This window comes from Podarcis tiliguerta (assembly GCF_965153285.1).
Source record: "Podarcis tiliguerta genome assembly, chromosome: 13".
Lineage (NCBI taxonomy): Eukaryota > Metazoa > Chordata > Lepidosauria > Squamata > Lacertidae > Podarcis > Podarcis tiliguerta.
The window spans coordinates 25460509-25485894 of record NC_139546.1 but is presented as its reverse complement, the minus strand read 5'-3'; the positions used below and the strand labels follow the sequence as shown (position 1 = coordinate 25485894).

At 48.2% G+C, this 25386-nt stretch overlaps 1 protein-coding gene across 2 annotated transcripts in view; it reads left to right on the top strand.

Annotated features, from left to right (window-relative positions):
* THRA (thyroid hormone receptor alpha) overlaps positions 1 to 24182 on the top strand; it is a 117080-nt gene extending 92898 nt beyond the window's left edge. For both annotated transcript variants that reach the window (XM_083408740.1, XM_083408741.1), the window contains exons 4-9: positions 3520 to 3620; positions 6928 to 7075; positions 7479 to 7684; positions 12721 to 12867; positions 14045 to 14303; positions 16541 to 24182. In XM_083408740.1, the coding sequence (XP_083264866.1) occupies positions 3520 to 3620; positions 6928 to 7075; positions 7479 to 7684; positions 12721 to 12867; positions 14045 to 14303; positions 16541 to 16791 (1112 nt within the window). In that variant the 3' untranslated portion in view covers positions 16792 to 24182. The remainder of the gene's footprint in view (positions 1 to 3519; positions 3621 to 6927; positions 7076 to 7478; positions 7685 to 12720; positions 12868 to 14044; positions 14304 to 16540) is intronic.
* Positions 24183 to 25386: the final 1204 nt, after the last annotated feature.

Genomic DNA, 25386 nt, shown 5'->3' with positions numbered 1-25386 from the left:
CAAGGGCCATGCATACTAGTTTATCTTCTGTGGCACACATTAGATCGTAACATGCCTGTGGGAAGTCCATTAATATGCCACGCTAAAGAGGATTCCCTGTTCGGTGGCTGTGTAAATGGGATACCTTTTCACAGTCCGTTTCTCGTCTCATGGAAGCTGATTTTTCAGTCTCAAACATGGAAATGGGGATCGGTCTAACATGGCTGCAAATTGTGTGGTCTCTTGGGGAGGGGGGAAAGCGTCACAGCAGAACTCGGAGCTTTCGCTTCCTACCCAGATGCTAGCTGTCTTGCTGGCAAAGGAGAGGGGAGGGCTTCTCGTCTTCCCTCCTGCCCCCCCCCCCCCGCACCAAAAGCCATCATGCTTTCATGTTGCTAACAGCTGTATTCCAGATGAGTTTAAGACCTTGTCTTTCTTCTCTCACATCCTCATCCCATTGCCTCCATCTGGAAAATCACACAGGGTTTGAGGGACCTTCTGGCTCCTAAACTACAAGGGCCAATTTGCGGCATGATACTTTCCCCAGCAGGGATCTATACTGGTGTAGGGAAACCATGTGTAAATTTGTCGTGTGTGCACAAAAGTGCACAAGTATGTGTGGCTGTATGGAAAACGTCACGTCAGAATTGGCCATCGGCCAACTCTTATCCTGTTTATCTTTTGAGAGAAAGCTCCAAACTCCACTCACCAAACACAATCACTGGTGTTTCTCACAGTGGACATGCGGCACATCCGTAACATGCATGTGTCGTTTATATACTGATATACATACATCAGAACCCCCAAGCATGTGCAATGGGAGATTTTAAAGAAAATCACATCTTTCATGTTTGCTCCCAGATGCTCTTGGCACTCACTCTCACACACACATCATATAATTCTTTATAAATTCTATAAATCGGCCATGAATTCTATAAATCGGAAAAGGCCAATGAAATAGAAGGGCCAAGTTGAATGTGAGCATTTGTTGGCAGGAAATGGGAATGTGCAGGCAAAAGAGGCTTTGGGGAGGGGTAAGGGATTGTGGGCCAAGCAGGCCGAGAAGGTGGCCTGAATTTTGCATGTTTCGTTTATTTATTTATTTATTTGGATCTCTCGCTCCTTCCATCCAGTCTTGGATGCTGCAAATATCTAAGCAACATGCCACTGCTTTAAGGCAGCTGAGACCTAGGCTTTATCCCCCTCCACACAGGCATACCAATGCCGCAAGGGGGGCACGTCCCCTTTTCCGTCATGGCTGGGTCATTCTAGGGTCGTGTGGAGGTGACCCTTGCCACAACCCTAGACAATAGGACATTGTGAGGGCAGGGGGTGAACGAGAGAACACAGCTCCTTTTCCTGGAAGGGGGCAGAGGGGGCACCTTCATTATCAGGGCTGATGAGGCCCTGGAGGGTAAGCAAGGTTACGTGAGTTGGGGGTGGTGGTGGCAGGAGATAATTGGAAGGGGGGGTCGCAGGCTGCTTCCTTCCCCTTTCAACAACCCCCCACAAGCCCAGAGATAAAGAGCCTTTTTGTGGACGTACATGGCTGTTGTGTTTTCTGCATGAAAGCCGCCCTCGTTAGCGGTACTTTAAATAGCCTTTCAGAAAGACTAACGAAGCCTGGAAGTGGGGGGAGCAGACAAGGACAGGCCTTGCCATTGCCCCCTCCCTCCTGGAATGTGGGGTCAGAGGGGATATTGAGAGCCATTCAGGCCTTGGGGTGCCTGTGCTGTGAGGGGTGGGCCGCAAAGGAGGCCTGCAGTCTTCATGTTTTGCCAGCGAAGCAAAGCCAAGTCAGATATGAGGCAGCTTACAAATTAAAGTTGGGGCAAATACTTGTATCCTGCCATCCCCCCCCCCCCCTCCATGAAAGTCATATGTGGTGTTGTCCCACTTTATGTTCATAACAACCCTTCATTGTAGGAAAGTCAAAGCAAACGACCCAAGTTTCGCCCAGTGAGCTTGATGTGGCTGCAGGTAGATTTGAAACCAGGTTGACCTGGTACAAGTTAGCATTCATAAAGAGAAGAGTAGCTCTGAGCATATGCTCAGATTTCCAGAATGCCCTTTCCAGAAGACCTAGTCAGAAAGGGTTTGGGAGGAAGTTGTAAGGGCTTCAGGAATGATCCCTGACTGCTGAAACATGAAACGGGGCTCTCCAGCAAAGCCTCTCTCTGGCCTTCCTTGCTCCATATATGCTCCACATATACAGTCACCAGCTTTCTCACTCTCCAGCTCTGTCCCTGCTCTCTGATCCTCATTCACTCCGCCTGTGCTTCCCTCCCTCTTAACAGTGGTCTAACTGGGAGGTCACTACAGCATGGATCACTGAAGGCCAGGCTGACCCAGGCCCAGGAATGGCTGCAGCTGGTCAACCAGCCTAAGCTGGGCATAAGCTCCCCTTGCCTAAGTGGCTCCAATGACAAGTTGGAATCCAGGAGTGATCCCAGACTATGAACCTGTTCCTTCAGGGGGAAAGCCATGCCTCCCAGGATAGGTCATACACCTAATTCCCGGATACAGAAGACATCCGCTCACATCATCTCCATCTTTATTAGCCCCCACCCAGCCCTTCACCACTTCCAGACACCAGTCCAGCACCTTCACACTTCACAGATGGAATGGAGAGAGAGACCTCCAGACAGCAATACAGTGGTACCTTGGTTCTCAAATTTAATCCGTTCCGGAAGTCGGTTCCAAAACCAAAGCGTTCCAAAACCGAGGCATGCTTTCCCATAGAAAGTAATGCAAAATGGATTAATCCATTCCAGACTTTTAAAAACTACCCCTAAAACAGCAATTTGACATGAATTTACTATCTAATGAGACTATCGATCCATAAAATGGAAGCAATGAAAGCAGTCACACAATCAATGAATCAGTAGCTGAACTGGGTTCCACACAGTCACAAAAACGAAAGAGCCACAAAAATGCAAAATAGATAGCAAAAACAGACAGACCTCAGCATAACACTCAAAACAGAAGTGTGGCACTCAAAACGGAGCATGTTCTACTTCTGAAAAAAGTTCGCAAACCGGAACACTTACTTCTGGGTTTGCAGTGTTTGGGTTCCAAGTTGTTTTGAGTACCAAGGCGTTTGAGAACCAAAGTACCACTGTAATGTGGTAGCATGGGGGAAGCATCACAGGACCATTAATAAAGCAGAATAAATTTGCCACTAAAGCAGTGTTACTGTGCCAAAACCACATTGCAGAATACACCGGCAACACAACACCCATCTGGAAGGGCTTGTAGTGTGTTAACCTTGTGGTTTTGTGCAGCTTGGTTGTGTTGCTTGTGTTTCTAAAAGGGAGGCGACTTTGAGAGCTGCGAGTGGCTAGTAAAGTGTGTTGCTTTTAAAGATATAAAATTGCGATATGGCCCCTTTGCGTTTCAGAGGTGATATGGGTCTAGCCAGCAGGTAATGATGACCAGTGAAAGAGAGTAAGGGTGGGCAGGCCCATTGAAGTCTGGTGTGTCCCAGTTCTGTATTCCCCCTTCCAGCCCTGATCTCTCCATTCTTGTTTTCTCCTCCAGGGTACATCCCTAGCTACTTGGACAAAGATGAGCAGTGCGTTGTATGTGGAGACAAAGCCACGGGGTACCACTACCGATGTATTACCTGTGAAGGCTGCAAGGTAATGGAAACATGGGAAGGCCATCTGGCCCGAGCGGCTCACTAGAGGGGGAATTCTCTCCTTTGACTTGGTGCCTCTGCATGACCCCAGGCAGCTGCCAAGGACGGCACTGCCCAGGGCTTGGGGTTTTTGGGTGCTGCGACTGGTGGGAAGCATTTTGGTCCTTTTTGCAGCAGGGGCCAGAGGAAGGCTGCGGGTGAGCCTGGTGCTAAGTGAGGCAGGGGAAGGGTGCGGAAGGTTTGAGCCAAATGTGTGAGCAGCAGTCGCTCAGAATTTCTGGGCCAAGCTTCACTGAGATATATAGAAGGATAAACTAGAGAGTGAAAAAGGAATTGATATGTCTTGGCAAACTGCAGTGTGGAATGGATAAAGCCAGATTTTTACAGTGATGGGAGCTAGACAAATTAATATTTTCTGTGGTCTCTGGTTACATTTCTTAAATTGTTGGCTCTTCTTCTGTTCCACATTTACCTTACTGATCAGTCAGCCTCCCCCACTGCCATCACCCTCCCCCAGGATTCTTTTCACCGCCTCTGTTGTGCTCTTTCTTCAAGGGACTTGGAGTGGGGCCAGGTTAAGCTGGCAGGTAATGATTTTTGCCCTGTGCATTTTATAGATGTGTAGGTGTTTGAGCCCGCATCTCCTAGGTCTAGGGCCAACTACCTAGCTGCCACCACACCACAGTAATGACCGTATGTCACTAGCATGCTTGGGGCTGCATAGGACACAGTCGTGATAAACTTTTCTGCCCAAAGTGTCTGCAAGTCAGTACAGTCGTACCTTGGATCCCGAACGCTTTGCGAGTCGAATGTTTTGGCTCCCGAATGCCACAAACCCGGAAGTGAGTGTTCTAGTTTGCAAACGTTCTTTGGAACGCGAATGTCTGATGCGACTTTCGATTGGCTGCAGGAGGGCCTGGTTAAGAACAACCCAGCAGTTTTGGGAAAATTCAAATGGCACGCCACATCCCATAAATGCAACTCACCATGGCATCCTTTTGCGCAAGCCTCATTGCGGTGGGCAAGAATGCTGCCATTTATTTTGTTTTTTGTACAGCAGAACTTTCTAGTGGATTGTGTGCCTCAAGGGTCAGATCCTGTGTAAAGCCAGTGTGGTGTAGTGGTTAGCGTGCTGTGCTAGGTCTGTGAAGACACCGGCTCAATGTCTCCCCCTCCTCCCAATCCACAGTGCGCAATGGGTGACATTGGATCAGTCATACCCTCTCAGCCTGACCCACCTCACCATTGGTTGGTGAGAAGGCAACATATGTGTCTATGTAGGGGAGAGTCATGCTTGCTAGCTTGAGCTCGTTGGAAGAAAGCCAGGTTACGAGTGTAGCTTAATTTAATGAAATACGTGCACGTCTCACTCAGCTGCCCTTAATGGTATCTATGAACTGAGGTGGCCGCTTTGCTGTATATACCTTGTGGGAGTGTCAACTCCAGTTGGCAAAAGAACTTGTGAGAAAAGGAGCAGCATATGGAGGAAGGAAACAGCAAAGAGAACGGGAAAATAGAATCCACGCTAAGAAATTGAAGGAGGTTGTGCCAAAAAGAGAGGGGGGGGGGAGAGTACTGTTTCTTCTGTAGTATTGACTTCCAGGCATTACTTTTGAGTGCTGATCTTGAGATTTCCCAGCGCAACATGTGGTTTTCCCAGGCAAGAGATTTGTTTTATTGCACTGTATTAACGTCAGTTTTGTGGTGCTGATTATGACTTAGTTAGGCACTGGGTACTGTTTGCAAAGAGGCACCCCTCATTCCAATGCCCCCCTCCTCTCATGTTCTCGGCACATGGTGAGCCTTCCTGGGTGATCTAAGGTCACTGGGCACTGGGAGGGGGGGTCTTAAAAGGGCCCTAGTGGCAGGGTAGAAGAGTCTGGCGTTAATATAACAGCATGGCTGGATAACCAGTCATGCTGGGCCCCTAATGAGGGAGGACACATTTTAGGACCAAACTTAAGTACAGTAAGTGTGTGTTTAGCAAATGAATAAATCACTCCCACATGCCTGTATGTAATAATAATAATAATAATAATAAATAATAATAATAATAATAATTAATTCTATTATTTATACCCCACCCATCTGTCTGGGTTTCCCAGTGTGCAAATGAGTGTTCATTGGAGGGCGGGGTTAAAACCTCCCCCTCAACTCGGCTGCTTTAAATCCTTTCTCCCCAGCTCACTTCCACTATTGAACCCAGGCAGACAGGAAATAGCTTGGAAACAGTTGAGTGCAATAGTTTCCAATTGGTGGAACGTGACCAACAAACTGCTGCGCCCTGACCTAAAGTGGGTCTCTTGCCAGAAGCAGTCCCCCTGCCCCCCCCCACATTCTTCTTTGAGAGAGAGGAGAGAAAGAGAGGACAACAAAACTAAACAAAAAGAGAAAAGGAAAGGCATGCATGTGCAGTAAAAACCGGCAGAGACAGCTCAAGACCTCTCTGTTCCTGAAGCGGAACATTCAAACGGCGGAGATTTGAGCTGCCCCTGATTCTTACCCCAGAATCTACTGACTACCTCAGATTGCCAGCCCTGGGTGCAGGCCGGAGTACAAGATGGGGTGCTCCTGGCTTTGAAAGAAGTTGAAAAACCAGCAGCAGCTTTGAGTCGTCATTAAAGGTTGTACAGTGGGACCTCAAGTTACATACGCTTCAGGTTACAGACTCCGCTAACCCAGAAATAGTACCTCAGGTTAAGAACTTTGCTTCAGGATGAGAATAGAAATCGTGCTCCGGTGGCAGCAGGAGGCCCCATTAGCCAAAGTGGTGCTTCAGGATAAGAACAGTTTCAGGTTAAGAACGGACCTCGAGAACAAATTAAGTACTTAACCCGAGGTACCACTGTATAGAGAGAGAGCTAGCAGATCCAACCCATGAGGCACAACCTGCTGAGACGTTCTCCAACATACACCTAGACAGAAATGAATGGGAGCAGTATGAGAGCACAATAGGGGGTGGAAAACATCCTTGTCAGTTGTGCCCCATGTTGATGAATGGGAGGCCTTTGGGGCAGCCCCAGGACTTGTAGATTAGAACCACAGATTAGATTAGAACATGGGAGCGCACCACCTCAACTTCCGCAATAGAAAGTCACCCATTTGCCTGATGGACCTGTATTTCTAAGATGCAAGCCCTAATACGCTTGGCGTTGGTGGTTAGAATGGGCAGGAGTCACGTTGGAAGTGCCAATAGGGCTGTACCCAGTTGGTTAGAAAACAAGACCCGCGTGGGTGGCTTGGAAAACGGAAGACGCTCCTTCCTTCTCAGGACTGCCTGGTTCTGATTCCGCTCTTCCCCTCTGCAGGGCTTTTTCCGGCGGACCATCCAGAAGAATCTGCACCCGACATACTCCTGCAAGTACGATGCCTCCTGCGTCATCGACAAGATCACCCGCAACCAGTGCCAGCTTTGCCGATTCAAGAAGTGCATTGCCGTTGGCATGGCCATGGACTGTAAGGGCGTTGCGCCCGCTATGGAGGGATGCGAGGGTTGGGGAAGACGAGGGAGGGAGCGGTTGCAACCGGGGATCCCATCACGGAAATAAATGTAGCCAAGGATGTGGGGGCAGGGAGGGGGCATGCTGCTTGTTCCAACATAGAGTTGTGTGGGACCATCTATTAATCCCAATGTAATTGGGGCCATTGTTGCGGCATGAGAACCCCACGGGCCGGAGTAAGCGGCCTCAGAATTCCGTAGGCTGTCACAGGAGCCGGCCAATCAAATGGCTTCTTGTGAGGCCATTCAGCGCATTGGTTAGTGGGCTGCAGGATGCGACGGGCGCCTCACAGAGTTCTGATTGGCTGTGTGTGAGGCCCCACTGCCCACTCATGCCTCTCCATTCTTCGCGCCCCCTAGTGGTGCTGGATGACTCCAAGAGGGTAGCCAAGCGGAAGCTGATTGAAGAGAACCGGGAGAGGCGGCGCAAGGAAGAGATGATGAAATCCCTTCAGCACAGGCCGGAGCCAACCACGGAGGAGTGGGAGCTGATCCACATCGCCACGGAGGCGCACCGCAGCACCAACGCCCAAGGCAGCCACTGGAAGCAGAAGCGGAAATTCCTGGTAAATGGTGGAGGCGGGTGCGGCAGGCAGAGCCTTAACCAGGGGTTGCATGTATTTGTCAGAACTGATCTGGAGCAGGATCCCACACAATCTCTTCTTATTATTCCTTGCTTTCTTTTTGGATTAACATTTCCTGGCTCTTCTTCCCCGGTTTCTGAGCGTCCATATCTTTCCCCCAACCTTTGTGTGCTCGCTCACAGACATTGTGAAAATCGGGCAGGATAAAGGGTGCCAAATGAGCAGATAACAACAGGTATATCTTGTTTTGCATCAGGGCTGGGTAACGTGTCTGTGTGTGCATGCAAAGTCCACGTAGCTTTGCTTAACACTTTCCTTTACTTTGGGTTTTGTTCTTATTCTACCATGCGTAAGCTAGTTTCTGTAGAGAACAGGAAGCAGCATGGTTACTACCTAGGGAGCTAGCCATGCGTACGGGCCACTTCTCCTGCATGTCTTCCTAATCCTGTGGAAACAAATGCACACTTTTATGCTACGCAAATGGTTTAACACAAGCTGGAAGCACACATCTGGCCCAAGGTATGCTCGCGTTCTACCCGGCTTGTCATTTGCTACAGTGGCATACTTTGCATATACCGCTAAACCGTGGCTTTGCGCTTCATGAGGAACCCTGCAGCTTTCCCTGCTTTGGTGATGCTGCTGCAATGCTACTGGGACCAAGCCATGGTTTGAGTTCGTATTACATCCGAACCCAGGCTTATGGTTTGTCTCGCTCCAGACAAAGCACAAGCTTCGCAAGCCTGGGTTTGGACATAACACTATAACCAAAGTCAAGATGTTTTTGAGAAAACACCAACTTCCATGCAGTCTTCCAGGTTACAAAAATTATTACTATTAGTATTACTATTATTAGTTATTGCTTGTACCCCCACCCATCTGCCTGGGTTGCCCCAGCCACTCTGAGCGGCTTCCAGCAGAATATAAAGAACACACGCTGCACTCTCCTTCGTACCTAAAGTAATAATAATAAATCCCTGTGCATAGAGATCTAGCATGCCAGGAAGAAGGGTCTAGCCTGGCCTTTTCTTACATGCTTACAAAAATAAATGAATGCTGGATCGTTCAAATGTGTGGTCTCCTATTAATAGGGCAGAGAAGCAGGTTTCCCTTTTCCTATTATTATTATTATTATTATTATTATTATTATTATTATTATTTCAACTAGGCTTTATTCACAACTGAATTTTGCTGTCTTGCAGCCACATAGTATCATATAATTTCCCCCTTCCTTTTTTAAAAACCACACTTTGATTAACATTCAATAGGCCCACAAGAGCCAGACAGTGGCATTTTTACCCTGAAGTACCAGTTCACGGGTGGTGCTGTGGGTAAAACCTCAGTGCCTAGGGCTTGCCGATCGCATGGTCGGCGGTTCGAATCCCCGCGGCGTGGTGAGCTCCCGTCTTTTGGTCCCAGCTCCTGCCCACCTAGCAGTTCGAAATCACCCCTGAGTGCAAGTAGATAAATAGGTACCGCTTTATAGCGGGAAGGTAAACAGCGTTTCCGTGTGCTGCGCTGGTGCTGGCTTGCCAGAGCAGCTTCGTCACGCTGGCCACGTGACCCGGAAGTGTCTCCGGACAGCGCTGGCCCCCGGCCTCTTAAGTGAGATGGGCGCACAACCCTAGAGTCGGACACGACTGGCCCGTACGGGCAGGGGTACCTTTACCTTTACCAGTTCATCACCCCAGATTACTATTTTTGTTTAAAACGCAGTTTTGCAGTGCAACCCTAGGCATGTCTGTTCAGACGTAAGCCCCCCTCCTAAGAGGGTGTCTTCTAAGAGAGAGCGTACAGAATTGCAGTAATACATGTATTTTAAACTTTTTACTTTTAAACCTCTTTTAAAATTGTTTAATAGCCTGTATTTTTATTTGAGCTAATTTTTTGGTGCCCAGGGTTATTTCCCTTCAGCAGGTCAATACACACACACACGCGCACACACACACAAATATGTGTGCAGATATACAGTCATACCTCGGCTCCCAAACGCCTTGGGAGTCTAACGTTTCGGCTCTCGAATGATCGAAAACCGGAAGTGAGTGTTCTGGTTTTCAAACGTTCTCTAGGAAGCCAAATGTCCAATAGGGCTTCTGCAGCTTCCAGCTGGCTGCAGAAGCTTCCTGCAGCCAATCAGAAGCCGCACTTTGGAAGTCGGATGTTTCAGAAGTTGGACGGACTTCCGGAACAGATTCTGTTTGACTTCCAAGGTACGACTGTTTATCTGTAGTATAAAACCATACACAGTGGTGCACACTCCAGTCAAATTTCCGATAAACAGTTTTGAAGCCCCTTCTATTTCAGAATGATATATGTAGGCATGTGCTAAACCCTCTAATTGAAATTGATTGGATTTAAAACTGCTTAACATTGGTGGTGCCCACTCTGAACAAAACGTATCTGTTTCCTTTTCCAGACTGCCATATGCATTAAATTTGACCCCCTTTTTTTTTTTAATGTGGTGAGATTCTAACCCATGCTTAGACTTAGCACTGGTAGTAAGCTCGGAAGTCAAAACATATGGCAATAAAATCCAAGATCTCAATAGTTTTAATTAAATAAAGGTTTCTCCTCCTCCCACAGCTTTAGCAAATGATTCAGGCCCTACAGAGGGACCTTTGAAGGGTTAAAGTGATTGAGCAAAGGGACACAGCTGTGACCTCTCAGCTCCCTCCAAGGGCAGATGGGCCGGAAACCCCCCAACCCAGCCCCCTCCCTTCCCCCTTGCCTCACACGAGTAGGGATTGCTGGTGTGGGGTGCCCTCTTCTGGCCACAGTCAGCTAGTGCCAGGGCAGGTCAGGACATAGAGGTCAAGGGAAGTGGGGCTTGAGGGGAGGGGGAGAAAGGAAATCAGAGGCCGGCAGGCAGGGTGGCTCTTGGAGAAACATTTCTGTCTCCTAGTCCTTCTTCTCCCCAGCACCAAACGCACACAAGGGTAGAGGGAAGTCAGGGAATTGGAAAAATCCCATACAGTATTTTGGTACTGAATTGAATGTACAAACATTATGCAAAACGGTACAGTTGTTCAAATTTTTATTTTTTTATTTCTTAACGTTTATTGTTATAAGATGCTTGTTATAATGAAAACCAATAAAAATATTAACACGCACACAAACACACACACACCTAAGCTTTGCAATGACACATTCCTAAATTAAGCTACAGTTTTGAAATTCAGGCTGGGCAATGGTCTGAAAGCAACACAGGTGCGGTTTTAGGCATTCCCTTAAGGAACGGGGGAAACAAACTGCAAACCTCGTTTAAGTTCTGCAAAGGAAGAACAGGAGAGAAGTGTGGTGGGTTCCAATACACCATTTTTACTGGTTTTAAAAAACCACACTCCATAAAGGTTTCCCCATCTCCCACACGGGTGGGTCACAGGCTCTAGCATGCCCTTAACGAGGATTAATGTCCTGCATTAAAAACAGAAGGGGTGCCTTGCTCCAGAAAGGGGGTGCACACAGGCCACTCAGCAGGGGCAGCAGAACTTCAGGTGTCCTAGAGGATAATTGGAGGAATCCTTCAAGGGGAAGACGCTTGCAGGCCCTTGTGACAACGGGCGCTTAAGGTTCAGGAGCAACTCTGTCTCCTCCCCAACTGCATTCTTTACCCCCTCGCTCCATACAAGTAAGTGGAGCGTGTTTTTAGTTTACAGTGAACGCTCGGGTTGGGAACGTGATCCGTGCAGGATGCTTGTTCACAACCCGCAGCGGTGCATCTGCGCACGCACAGGTTGCGATTTGGTCTTCTGCGCATGCACGACCGCCGAAACCCAAAAGTAACCCTTTTCAGTACTTTCAGGTTTTGGTGGGTCCGTAACCCGAAAAAACGCAACCCGAAGCGTCTGTAACCTGAGGTATGACTGTACTTGCATGGACTAGGGAAAATCAGGAAAATATTCATGGGGACAGAACACAATTTGTCTTTGTCCAGCGTAGACCCCCATTTTCCACTTGAGGAGTTCTTCTCTGTCCCCCCAGCAGAGAGACAACAGATTGCAAAGCAGGAGAAGCCAAACTGAACTTTAACAATGCCGGAAAGTAGTTTGAGATTGGCTTAAACTAGAAATTGATGAACCTTTTGCAACTTCCTTTCCCGTAAAAATTAATGAAAACAAAGCCGTATTATAATTCACTTTTGAATGCACATTTCATAAAACACACAGCTTGTATGTGTTTCGCTGCAAAATAATCATTTCTGGGTGCGTTTTGGTATTTCTTTTGAGCCAAGAACTGCATTGCAAAATCTAGGGAAGCACGGAAACCTTAAAAATCGCTTCATTCTGATCCTCCTCCTCATCCTGGAAGTGTGAATCACTTAAAAATGAGAGCTGGATGAAATCCTGGAGCTTCCCTACCTTGAACACATGAGGCTGTGGCTTGCTCCAGATCTTGTCAGCACTGTTGACAGAGCCCCAAAGTGAAATGTGCACTGACTCAGTGAGAGACATCAAGGTTATTCACTTTGAAAATGAAGCAGCAACTTGGTGGGAAACTGTGGGTTTTGGTGTGAGATACAGCAGTGAGCTTTTTCGTGTTGACGGACAGATTTGTAACCCAGAGAAACTTTTCTGGGCACTAGCATAATCTAGCACACGCTATTACAGCCTGTTCTAGAGGATGCAATAGAATGCTTCTTTCAAATCTAATTTCAGCAGGGCAGGGGACCCTGTGGTTGCCCATGGGTGCCAGGTTGTTGATATGCTAAAGTCTACCTTGCAAAGTTTTATGTTGCCAGGGTTGTGCGTCCTTCAGAACCAGAACGGACAGTTCAACAAGAGGGAATTGCCTAATGGTACCATGTGCCTTAAAAAGAAGGCCATGTTTCAATGTGTTTTTCCCATTAGTTCCTGGCAAGCTGCACGTGCAGCACTCATCAACAGAAGATTCAGAACGCGTAGTTCTTCCTGTTGCAAAAGTAGAATCGGATTCTGGTGGTTTTTGAGACTGGAAGGTGGATTCGCCCCAAACTTTTGTTCTGCAGAGTCATGATTCTGCCTCTCTTCTCGCCCCACTCACAGCCCGAAGATATCGGTCAGTCACCGATGGCCTCCATGCCCGATGGGGACAAAGTGGACTTGGAGGCGTTCAGCGAGTTTACGAAGATCATCACCCCCGCCATCACCCGTGTGGTGGATTTTGCCAAAAAACTGCCCATGTTTTCAGAGGTAAGCGAGGTGGGTGGGTAGATTCCATCAGAGGGTTGGGGAGAAAGGAGTTTGGTGATAATCTCTCGAACATGCAGAGATCACAGGTCTTCCCATTACACTGATTAGTAAGGGGAAAGCCACAGGTGTGGAGCTAGCTTCTTGCTTCCTCCCACCATAATAATAATCTCCATGGTTTGCCACCAGAAGGAAATATTAAGGGGCAGATAGAGAGGTATGATGGGGTGCAAGCAAGCTTGTTACTGATTTGTCCAGTCAGGCTGAGGTGCTGATGACGGTTAGGCCCAAACCAAAAGTGACAGACAATTTTCATGACCGCCTCTGTCAGTGTCAGAAGGTGCTCTGTTCTTTCAGCAACCTTTCATAAATCAAAATGAAAAGGAAGAGTGTTGGTTCGGAATGCATTGACTTGGAATGGGCTTCCTGATTAGCTAGGATCACCTAAGTGACCAGTCTAGGTACTCTGAAATAGCTTGATTTGGTCTCTGTAATGTAAGCCGAGCATCTAGAAAAACCAGATTGGTTGTGTAGCATCATGATGGCATTGTGGCCACTATGTGATTCCTGGTTAGCTGGGATCACTTAACGAAGGTAAAAACCCTAAAAGGAAAAAATGGCTGTGAAGCTACATGTAATGTATTGGGTGACTAATGGCTGCAAAATGATGAACATTCTCAGAGGTAGGAGTTTGTTTCAAGAAACATTTCAGGATAGCTGTGTACATTCCAATTCCCACCCACCCAAAGCATGCATATAATAAACCTGTAACTTGGAATACTTCTTCATGCAGCTGATGATTTGGACTGTAGTCCATAAAAACTTGTGCCACAGGAAGTGTACTAAGGTGTCACAAGACTCTTCTTCCTTCAAACAAATGGCTTTTGAAGAGAACTGCCAAGTTCTTGCCCTCTCCCAAGCGATTCCTGATTTCCCGCTGCTCCTCACCCTGCTTTGATTCATGCCCAGACTCTGGCCTTTCTCCTTCCATGATCTCTCCTTAGTGCACCTTTCCTTGTCTCCTCCTAAACCCTCCTCGCTTTGCTCCTTTGTTGGGGGCAGTGGAAACATGCTAACTCCATGGAGTCTGGAGCAAGGAGTGCTAAGGGCCCTCTTCTCTGTGAAGCACAGCCCTAGTAAGCCAGCTGCCACTGACCGCCAGGCCTCTCCCTGCCCACAGCTGCCTTGTGAGGACCAGATCATCCTTCTGAAGGGCTGCTGCATGGAGATCATGTCGCTGCGGGCGGCTGTGCGCTATGACCCCGAGAGCGAGACGCTGACGCTAAGCGGCGAGATGGCCGTCAAGCGGGAGCAGCTGAAGAACGGCGGCCTGGGCGTGGTGTCGGATGCCATCTTTGATCTGGGCAAGTCCCTCTCTGCCTTCAACCTGGACGACACCGAAGTGGCGCTGCTCCAGGCTGTGCTGCTCATGTCCTCAGGTACAGGATTCGGGATATACGCGGCCACCCCATCTGGCCCATAGCACCCCCAATCTGCTCACTCTCAGCCATCAGGCTGGGGTGGGAGCCTTTTCTCGGAGCCGATCAGAGGCTTTTCTCAAGCCTAATTTTGGCGGGTTTGTTGGATGGGGTCACAGCTGGGGTGGGAAGAATGAATCCTCCACATATGCTGCAGCACTGCCAAAAATATAGAATTTTGGCTTTTTAAGAAGCCCATTCAACCACTCCAAGTGAAGGGTTTGGGGTTTTTTTAGCCGAATTGCTACACTGGGCTTGGGAGGATTGGAGCTGGTTGCAGCTGGAGGGGGAAGGGTTAACGCCTTCCTTGTGCCATGTGACCCACTGAAACCCCCCCCCCCCCCCCCGCTGCTGTTAAACTTGGGGGAAACCCTTACTGTCTGCTCCAATAGTAGGTTTCCTCCAAGCCTAATTACAGCACATGGTGCTGTTTGTGTGAGTGCAGAAGGGGAAGGAAGGGTTAATCTTCCCTTCTGCAGCAGCAGTCCCCATGAAGATCTGGCAGTGAGGCTTGGGAAAAAGTTGAAATGCTTCTCCACCCCCACCCCAAGACTAACTGCTGGCTGTGGGAGGGAGGAGAGTGAAAATCTGCAGGCGACTGTGTGTGTTGCATGTATGGATATGAAGTGGTGAGCATGCCTGCTTTGCCAAGACCTCCTTTTTGCCTTGATCACACCTGCTGCTTGACTAGAAGGTTGGTCCAGTAGGAATCTGGGCTTCCGCCCCAGGAGGGTTCCCCGCTTCTTGTCTGTGTTGACTCGCAGCAGCTGGGCAGGGTTTTGGACAGGCGTCTGCCTAGAAACGCTGGGGATGAAACCCCAAGGCCTTTTTGCATGCAGAACACATCCTCTGCCGCTGTCTGAGCCCTTCCCTTAAAAGGCATAGACTTGGGCCCACCTATGAACATAGATGCCGGAGCCACTGCTGGCAGGGCATATGCAGTGTTTTGAGCGGGGTGTATTTGGGTATTGGGCAGGTCAGTGCAGGCATGGAGGGACAAGGAAAGGGGTGCTATAGTAGAGAATATGATAACCACTCAATGGGCTTGCCAGGAGGAGCATAATTCAGCCACCTCTGAGGTCAATTAAATTGGTCTTGGAGCCAGTGGGTGTTCAGAAGGTGGGATCAGGATCATTGCAGGTGGGGTGCACTGAGCGGCCAGCTTGAATGTAGGGTTGCAGTTGGTCAGGCAGTCTCATTTCACTTTTACCGTATTTTTCCAGGTATAAGACGCCCCCTTGTATAAGACGCCCCCTACTTTTGGGGACCCCACATTTAGAAAATGGGCATATGCATTATCCATGTATACAACGCCCTCAGATTTTTAACCTTATTTTAATTTTTTTTAAAAAACCTAGCCTTATACACGGAAAAGTATGGTAATTTGTATACCGCCTTTCTATATTATTATACACAGGGCAGTTGCAGCAACAAAATATACAACAGAGAATGCATACCTTACAATGATCTGAACCAATACCACAAAATCATAATAAAACATAACTTTAAAATGGAACAACTTATATTGAATAATAAAGTAATAATCGGTTATCTATTAGAACAGTAAAATTAACTCGCGAAACATCAGCAAATAATAATTAAACAGAAATTCACTCTTGGCCAATGCGGTTTATAACTACAAACTATGATCAATAAAAATAACTGCAAATCACAGTGCCTAAAATACCACAAGGCCTACAAAACCATGTAAAAGGATCAAACTGAGAAACAAAAGCACCCGGTTGGCTGCCTTGGACTTGCGGTCCTAACCTGAGATTTGGCTGGAGGAGCTGGCTGTTGAGTTGCCTGTAAGCAGCCACACTGGAATCCAGAGCCGGGGTGGAAATTTCCAGCTCAGGGCCAGATTCAGGCCCGGCAAAAGCAAGCATACAGTGCGCAGTAAAATTCTGGAGCTCATTGACCCTAAGGTGGCATGAGAGCCAGCAGCTCAAACGTCTTTAGCCAGGGGGTGACATTCGTGGAGGACAAGCCGACATAGCTGTCAGAGGCACGTATGCACTCTGAATACCAGGCGCTGGGGATCCCAAGTGGGAGGAGGCTGCTGGGCTCATGCTCTGCTTGTGTGCTGCTTGCCACCAACATCTCGGGAGCCACTGTGGGGAAGGGGGAGGCTGGGCTAGGCAGGGCCTGGCGCCGTGGGCCCCCTTCTCACGCCCTCTCTGTTCCCCCCTTTGCAGACCGCAGCGGGCTGATCTGCGTCGACAAGATTGAGAAATGCCAAGAGACATACCTGCTGGCATTTGAACACTACATCAACTATCGCAAACACAACATTCCCCACTTCTGGCCCAAGCTCCTCATGAAGGTGACCGACCTGCGCATGATTGGAGCTTGCCACGCAAGCCGCTTCCTGCACATGAAGGTGGAATGCCCCACGGAGCTCTTCCCCCCGCTCTTCCTCGAGGTCTTCGAGGATCAGGAAGTCTAAGGGGGGGAAGGGGGGCAGACAGGGTGGCGTGGGAGAATTGGGGAGATGGGGCAGTTTGGGACTGGGGCGATGTCTGGACTTCTGGGCCGCGGGGCCCCCACCCCCCCAACCTCATCACCTCGGACACAACAGATTTTCTTTTTTTTTTTTTGTTCTGTTTTGTTGTTTTCATTTTTCTTTTTTGTTTTGTTTTTTCTAAATATTGCACGTCAGCTTCAGTGAATCACACGGAAGGGGAGGCAAGGCATCGTGGATGGGGGTCGGGCCACCAAAAAAAAGGTCGAAACTATACAACAACAACAAAAGAACCTTCGTTATACGGTAGACTTGTGCAGCAGCCAATACTTTTTTTTTTTGTCTAGGCAGACAAACACACAAAAAAATTAAGTGGGCAATATGTTTCTCACTCACCCCCTGTTTATCTTTCTTCCTCCAATACCCTTTTCTCCCAAAGCTGTCTTTCCAGGGTGAGACATCTGTCTTAAAATTTTTGACACAATGTTAAGGAAATTAATCCATATTTTACTCCCCCCCCCCAAAAAAAAACCCCACCTCTTTGCCCTTCTCCTCATTCAGTAGCAGTTCCCCCACCCCTGACAGCACTGGAACAAGTCAGCACCTCTTCTTTTGCCCTGATCAAACCTCTCTCGTTGAAACGGACTTGATTACCAATATATATAAATATATATATGTTTCTTTTGCACATAACAGTCCCAGGAAACGTCAGAGTGTGTTTGGTTGTTATATTCTTTTTCTTCTTCTTTTTTTTCTTTTAGAACTCTTAGCATTTAGTTACCCTCCCCAGGAGGCTAAAATATAAAATGCACTTTTTTTGTAAAAGAAATAAAAGATTTTTTTAAAAAAAAGTTAAGAAAAGGAGCCGAGAGAGAGAGTGAGAGAGACAGAGAGAAATCCTATTAAATTATTGGAGGTCGGGTGGGGAGGGGACCTTGCTGCAGGTGGTTTGGCAAAACACAGGCGATTAAGGAAAGACAAGAAAGAAACCCCAAATTGAGGCTTAAGGTCCGCACGGGAAGGACAAATGCACTTTGGAAATAGGCAAAGGCTCCCCCTCTCCACTCCTCCCCCTAGTGGGAAAAACAGGTGATTGAATAAGAGATCTATTATATTTTGCTTCGAATCGCACTGCAGGGCTGAACCGAAGAGGTGCCTGCTTTGCGTTCCAGTGCTGAGGGGGGGGTCCAGGACACCCCTCTGCCTTCCTCCCTGCCCCTGAAACTCACCCCCACCCCACCCCGCCCTAGGCTTCAGCCAATCTACCTCCATGTTGGGCAAGGTGGGCTGGTCTAACGTGGCCCCGCCCAGTCTTACACTGCCCCTCCCCAAGCTGAAAGTCCGCATGCAACGTTCCCCCCCCCCGGGCTTCGGAAGGGCCCTTGCTCGTTCTTTTGCACACGCTTTCCCGCGCCGCGTGGCGGTACACTTCTTGCTGCACTATAATAACCTTGCTGCCCTCCCTTACGCGCTCTGCTCTCTGGGGAAGCGGCGAGCCCGGGAGCCCGGCCACTCAGCCCTCCGAGAGAGCCAAGTAAGGGTTGAGTCCTTTCCCCCCCCCCCCTTTCTCTTTATTCGTCGTCGTTTTGGGGGGGTGTTTTGTTTTGTTTTGTTTTGCAAATGGCACTTATCAATACAGGAGAAAGGACGGCATCCCTGCAGAGGAAGCAGAGCTCTTTCCGCCACCCAGACACCTACAGGCCACTCTACTAGCATTAACAGATCTGGAGGGTTCCTAACCGAACGGGGGAAGGTGCCAAGTGTTTGGGTTTTTTTGCCCGCCACTTAAAGATTTCCCCCGCCCCGTAGCGTCCCACGGCCCGTACACTCTTCAACCTTCAGGGCTGCTGTAGCACAGGTGAACTCATGTCCAGGGAAGGGTGGCAGGGCTGTGGGGAAAGGCCTTTCAAACTGGCTTCTCTGGGGCAGGGACATGGGGATAGCATTGCCTGATCCAATCTAGTTCCCGTCCCCTTTCAGAGGGGCGTTGGATCACCCCATCTTCTGGTGTGTGCTTATACCTCCTAACCACCCAGGGTGGTCGTGCCAGCCAACCCTTCACGCCATGGGCAGAACCAGGCCCCCTTCACCTCAGGAGGCAACAACCAGGTGGGAGGAAGCCCAGCTGGAAACCTGGGCGGATTTTGGAAAAAAAGAATTGGCCAAGCTGGCGCGAGGAACGCAAAAAAGGAGCGCCTCAGGTTTCCGGTCTGGGTCTTGCCTCCGTCTGCCATTTTGACCTTTTTTCCTCCTCCTCCTCCTCCTTCTTCATTTTAGCATTCTGCTTCTCTGTTCCTGGTTGTTCGGCAAATGGGCAAGTCCTCTGAAGACCTGGGCAGCAGATAGTCTCAAAGGAGCATCGCTTTGAGGAGGGAGGTCAGAGCGTGGCAGTGATAGGGCCAGGCTTCCCTCCCACTCCCCAAAGCAGACTTGCCAGCCAGTTCCCATTGCCATAGCCACACCCACCCACCCACCTAGGGCCTTTCACACAGCTCTCCTGCCTCTGGGTTGGCAGGGGGCAAGGGGGCAGCAGTTGGAGCTTCGGGGGCCGGATTCAGCCCTGGAACTTCCAGTTGCTGATCCCAGTTGCTCTACAGATTGGGAGAAGTGTTGTTGTTTTTTTTAAGGAGGAAAAAAAAAAGACTACCAGCTTCCCGCTTTCTTCTTCCTGTTTGTTTTCTGCCCTTAATGCAAACCAGACTGTGATCCCCTTATTTTGGCACTTAATGCTGTTAATGGGTCAGAACTCTTGCCTGAGCCACATAATTCTGTGATACATCCATCTCTTTGTAATCTGTCAGCCAATCCTCCCTCTCTCTTTCTCCCCCTCTCTTTTTTTTTTTTTTTTTTGCAACTGTAATATTGGGGGAGTGGGGGGGGGAGATTGATAATCTTTTTCTTTGTCCCCCCCCCCCACTCTCCCCTTCCTTTTCTTTCTCTCCTCTGTCACTTGGTTTCCGTTGGAAAAAAACAAAACCCTTTACCTCTTACCTCATTCAAGACGCCGTGGGGAACGTTTTTTAATGCGATGGGTTGGGTGCATGTCAGATGTACCGTTTTGAAGGTTCAGGGGCCGGCGCATGGAGAAACACAGCTCCAGTTTAAGCTAATATACAGAAAAAAATATATATATAAGTATGTATAATTTTTTTTTTTAATTAAGAAGATAAAATCTTTGTACGGGTCTGTTCACATAAAAGAAAAAAAAAGAAAAGAAAAAATCACGCAAACGAAATTGGGGTTGGAAGAAAAAAAGTAGTCTTTTTGTTTTGTTTTGTTTTGTTTTAATCACCTATAAAGATGTGGGATATGTTTGGGGGAGGGGGGGCGCGTTGCTGCTGAGCCGATGGTATTGAATAGAGCTTAGAGTTCCAGGTTGCTGCCACAGTATGGCTGGTGATCTTAGAGGGCTGCGACTGGTCCATACAGACCTAGGGACTTGGCATAGGACACAGGTCATCAGGAGTCCCAGTTCTCAGAAAGAAAGCCAATTCCTAGCCGATTACGGCTGCAAAGATAAGCTTGGAAAACCTGGCGAAATATCTCGGAGTGGGGCTAAGTGGAATTTCTCGTGAGGAGGGTAGGAGAGCACAAGACTCCATTGCAGAAGCGGAATACATTATGCAAAATAAGCACACATAATGCAGTTTTGCTCATTTATTCGGCTTTTCTTAGCACAGCACCCAGCTATTCTCGATGTGGGATCTAGACGTCCATTTGTTTTTAAAGCGCAGAGTAAACACAGTCCTAGTTGTATTCCCATCAACTGTCTCCCCAGGGGAATTGCAGCTGTGTCTATTGAAATTGTTTATCTTGGGGGCGTGCAGTTGCCGAATTCTTGGCACGGAAGATGTAAGTTAACCTGTTGAAATGTGGGGTGGGGGCCCTCTGGTGGTCAGCCTCTTGGGAGTCAAAACATCTCCTAGTCCCTCACAGAGACTGGGACAGTCTTGCCCGAACCACCCACAAAGCCTAATGCCCATGCAATAATAATTAGAAAAGTATCCAAAGACGAGGGACTCCACAACCTGGTTAGTCGACTTTTTAGCCTGCCGTTTTCTCCTTGTACTTAAATTGCGACATAAAACTTCCTGTCCCCTGTGTGTGCACATACCCAGAACAGCCCTATAAATAGAAGCTTAGATTCCTTCATGCTCAGTCTTGCCTGTCCACAAAAGACACTGAGAAGCAGCCAGCGCACATGAATAACTTAACTCTGCCCCTTCTTGCTGCAGACCCAGTAATTTTGCTCCTCCCCGATTTCCGCTCCACTAATTTTTTAAACCTGTTGTGACCCCCCCCCCAGACAACCAATCCTGCAAGCCTGTTATAAGCAAGCATTACAGAGGTCTTTTCGCACTTAAAATACTTCCCTTCTTGCATTAATATCTGTACCTTGCAATGAGCTTAAGAACGCTCTGCGTGTGTTTGTAGGTGTGTGTGTGCGCGCCTGTCTGTCTGTCTGTCTGTCTGTCCCAAAACCTTTATGCAATTAAAGCTGCAGTCCTATGCAATTTACCCAGGATTAAGTCCCACTGAAACCGCCTGGACTTTCTGCTTAGTAAACACGCATAGGATTGGTCTACTGGGCTCTGATCCTCTCTCAAAGGCTTCGGAGGAAGTCACAGTATCTCTGGAGCTTCTGAACAGGGAACCAAGAATCCATCATACGAACATAGGAATCTGCCTTATACAAAGTCAGCCCTTTGCTCCATCTAATCCAGGCTTGCCCTAGCCTTACTAACAGCAGCCTTCCCGAGGCATCAAGAGAGGTCTTATCCAGATTTTGTACCCAGCGAAACACAATGCAGATCTGTGAAGAGTCTACTAGCAGTTTGGGTCCCCCCCCCCCCCCCCCACGAATCAGACTATGACTGGAGCAGCAGCAGCAAGGGCGTGGGCCAGATTGCCCATCAAAATCCCACCCCATTTCCCTGCCAAAGAAGGGGGAGGGGAAGACCCGTGGTCCTATTGCTGGAGGCGACAGGGGTTGGACCTCTCCTTCCTGCAAGCATACCCTCTGCCCCTGAGCTATCAGCCTTCCTCCACAAGAGAACATTTGGCTGAGTTCCAACCAGAAGCCGCCAGTGTGCGTCTTTGGCAGGTTTTTAAAGGCTGCGCAAAACACGCATGCAACCATACCCACCCACGAATCTCTACACCCAGCTTCCTCTCCCCTTGATATTGCATCCTTTCAAATGCTCAAGAATTCCATGAATGGTTACTCCTTAATCTGCTGTTTTCCTGCTATGCAAGAAATCCTTCAGAGGGGCAGAATTAGAACACTCTGGACTCTCCTCTCCCCGCTCTTTTTGCATCCTTCCTCCCTGTGCATCTTCTGATCCCCCAGCCCGCGACAGGGTTCTGCACGGAGCTGTCCTCTTTCTCTCCCTCCGTCAGAATTCTCTACCAGCAGAAAGGGATGAATGAGATGGCAAGAAAAGCTCTGCTGTCTGGTCATGAATGAGCTGCAACAGCCGTTTCCACTGAACTGGATCTCGCTTCGTAAACCCATCAGTCCATCAATTGCACCCAATGCTCCACTGATGATGCTTCCTCACTCGCACCCTCCTGCCTCCTTCTTCCGTTTTACCACGCATCCTCCAGAAAAAAACAAAACACGAAGCTTCCTCATGCTTAGTCACATCTACTCTGGCAACCAGCGGCTCTCCAAAGCTTCAGGCAGGAGTCTTCGCTACCAGAGATCCTTCCATTGGAAACATGGGGAGATGAACCTTCATATGTTTGACATGGAGATCTGCCACTGATCCGCAGCCCTTCCCCAACTCAAACTTGATTTTCTTTTCCTTCAAAAATTAAATGAAGTCTGTATTACTGTAATGGTCAGTATTTCAAACCCAGAGCCTAAGGAGTGCAACAGATGTTTTCGCACATGTCTCAAAATGTTTGTTCTGGAACCTAGTCCCCCTAGCCCATTGAATGGCCTTCGAATGGATTTCCATCTCCATTGAAATGGGGGAAGGTGGCAAATGGAGCCCCCAACAGGGAGGTATTTTTCAGTATCTTCAGAGATTCCGATGATTGGCTGGCAGCCCAGGCCCTGATCCTACATTCCTGATAAAGCTCAGAACGTGCTAAGAAAGCTGCAACTTTCGCGAAGTTTTCTGTAACATATTCTGATAAAGGTGGGTTATTACTCCCACCCACTCCTGTCCCATTTCAAAACCATTCTAGCACCATGGCCAGAAGCCGCATCTCCCAGTCTGTTGAAAAAGTATGTCTTTTCTTGGGCTTCATGCATCCTCATCAGTTGATGACTACGACATCAAGCGATGGCTTGTTTTTGTGAATTGGTTACCACCAAGTAGAATATTCATGTCGCCTTGTCAATGATGCTTTTTCCTGAGTGAGCTGACACACTCGGCATCAAGTCGACATCATGCATGTGTGAAACGCTCCTTGGGCTGGGGATTAACGAGAAATGAACATGGTTCATGGGAGATTTTGCTTAAACACACACACTCTCTGCTTTGTTCCAGTGTTGGCTGTAGTGGAAAACCTTTTAACGTTTAACCTGAGACAGAAGTGTGTGTAATGTTTAAACAACTATAAAGATATGCCTGGTTAATTGGGCAGCAGAATTACTATTATTATTAAAACATTTTCAATACAAGTACTGAAAGAATTTGCAAATAGGAAGCTCCCTGTTAGCAGGTATTCCCTTTCTCTCTCTCACTTGGGTAGGAATATATGTTCCAATGTGGGGTCTGCTGTTGACATTTATGCCGTATCCCTAAAAACTTCTTGCTCCAAAAATAATTGCTCCCATGGTCAATCGCACATATGGGATCATCTACACCTGTGTAGAGCAGCATTTTGGAAACTTACAGAGTTTCATGTAGTGTTCTAGCCCCTGCACTCAAAAGCAGGGAAACCCCTTATGCTACCACTGACCTGAGGGCACGGAGAACACTTTCTTCCCTCAGTTATTTCTCTTCAGCCTATTCCTCTTATTTTTCCACATTTCCACCCCCACCCCAAAAAAACCACAGTGTAATCGGTAGACTAATCAACTGAAGTGCAAGTGAATGAATTCAGTTTCTGGGGTTGTAGCCCCGTGTACATTTCAGACTGTTCTTTTCCAAGTGGCCCAACCCAAATGCCCTCAAAAATGGTTTGCACTTCAACTCCCACAATCCCAAGCCAGCAGACACTCCAAGCAATGACCCCTCTTTTAAAGCCACCTTAAACACTCTGATAAATTTGCCACCAGCCATAACTCTCGCAGCGTCTAGAGAGGAAACAGGAGTGTGTAACATTTGCAAACATTTCCCCACAATTCATCTTATTGGAAATGGGAGTTTTACTGCTGCCGTTGTGTTTGCTTAAAGCACTCACACAAAAACAGACAGACAAACACAGGGCTGCTGCTTACGAGTGTTGTTGCTGTTGTTTGCAAAAATGATCTGCAGTATTTTGAGAGTCACAAGTGCTCTTAGGTTTCTCTTCAGTATGCAGCTACAGTGACTACATGCAAAAAGACCTTGGGTAGGAAAGGAAATTTTAGCCACAGCTTTTCCCACCCCACCAAAACAAAGCAAAACTCTTCAGTGCAGCTATTAAAGGTAACAGATGCCCTCTCGTCCATTGCATCTGTTCCACCCTACATGCAGCAGCAACACTACTGTTACCATGTAAGGACACACGCACACATGCACAGTGCGCTCAGAACTTGTTTTGGGCATCAGAACTGCCATTTTGCTAGCCGTGCTCCCAGCTCCAGCCTTCAGTTTGGTGATCCTGGAGGTTAATGTCCCTTCTGCTTTACCTTTTGCACACAGGCGGAAATTCCAGCCAAAAGCATGCATTGGAAGACTTGGCACTTTCTGCTGTTTTGCTGCTCCGTTATCAATCTTGAAAGCGTAACAAATCAAGATTTTTTGGACCCCTGGTTCATCTTCTGTGGTCAAGCCTAAATCACCCAAGTATACAGAAAAGCAAGTGACACGTAGCTGCTCTTTCATCAACTTATTCACCAATCTACCTCCTCCATTTGGAAGAAAAGTCCCTCTACCCACCACTTCCTGAATGAGTGTGTGTGTGAGTGTAAGCTTCCCCTTAGGGTCTGGTAGGAGGCAGCCCGTGACCCCCTTCTATGGGGGGGGGCTGCATTCAACAAAAATGGCTTCCGTACAGGTTCATATCTCTTGTGCACCCTCCGGACGTGCTCCGGAGGAAACCAAAGGCTGCCTTCCCTGCTGCCACCAGCACTTCACCAGGCAGGGCAGCAGAATGGGCATTCAGCTGCCATGGGGCTCTGCAGAGATCGCCTTGAGTCTTGAGCAAGCTTTGAATGCCATACGAGGGCCATCCATTGGCACAAATCCTTCCTGTTTATTCATGTGGGAGCATTATTACCCTAGCTCTGTGTGGCACACTTGTGTGTATGTGTGTCCCAAGTACATGAGGGCAGGATATGGCTGTGTGTGTTGTGTGAGCCCAGATGTGTCTGTTTGTATGCCAGATATCTGAACATGTACTTGAGAGGTGTGTGCATGTAAATAAATGCCCAAGCTTGGGAGTGGCGTGTGTATGCAACCCGTGTGTGTGTGTGGTTGT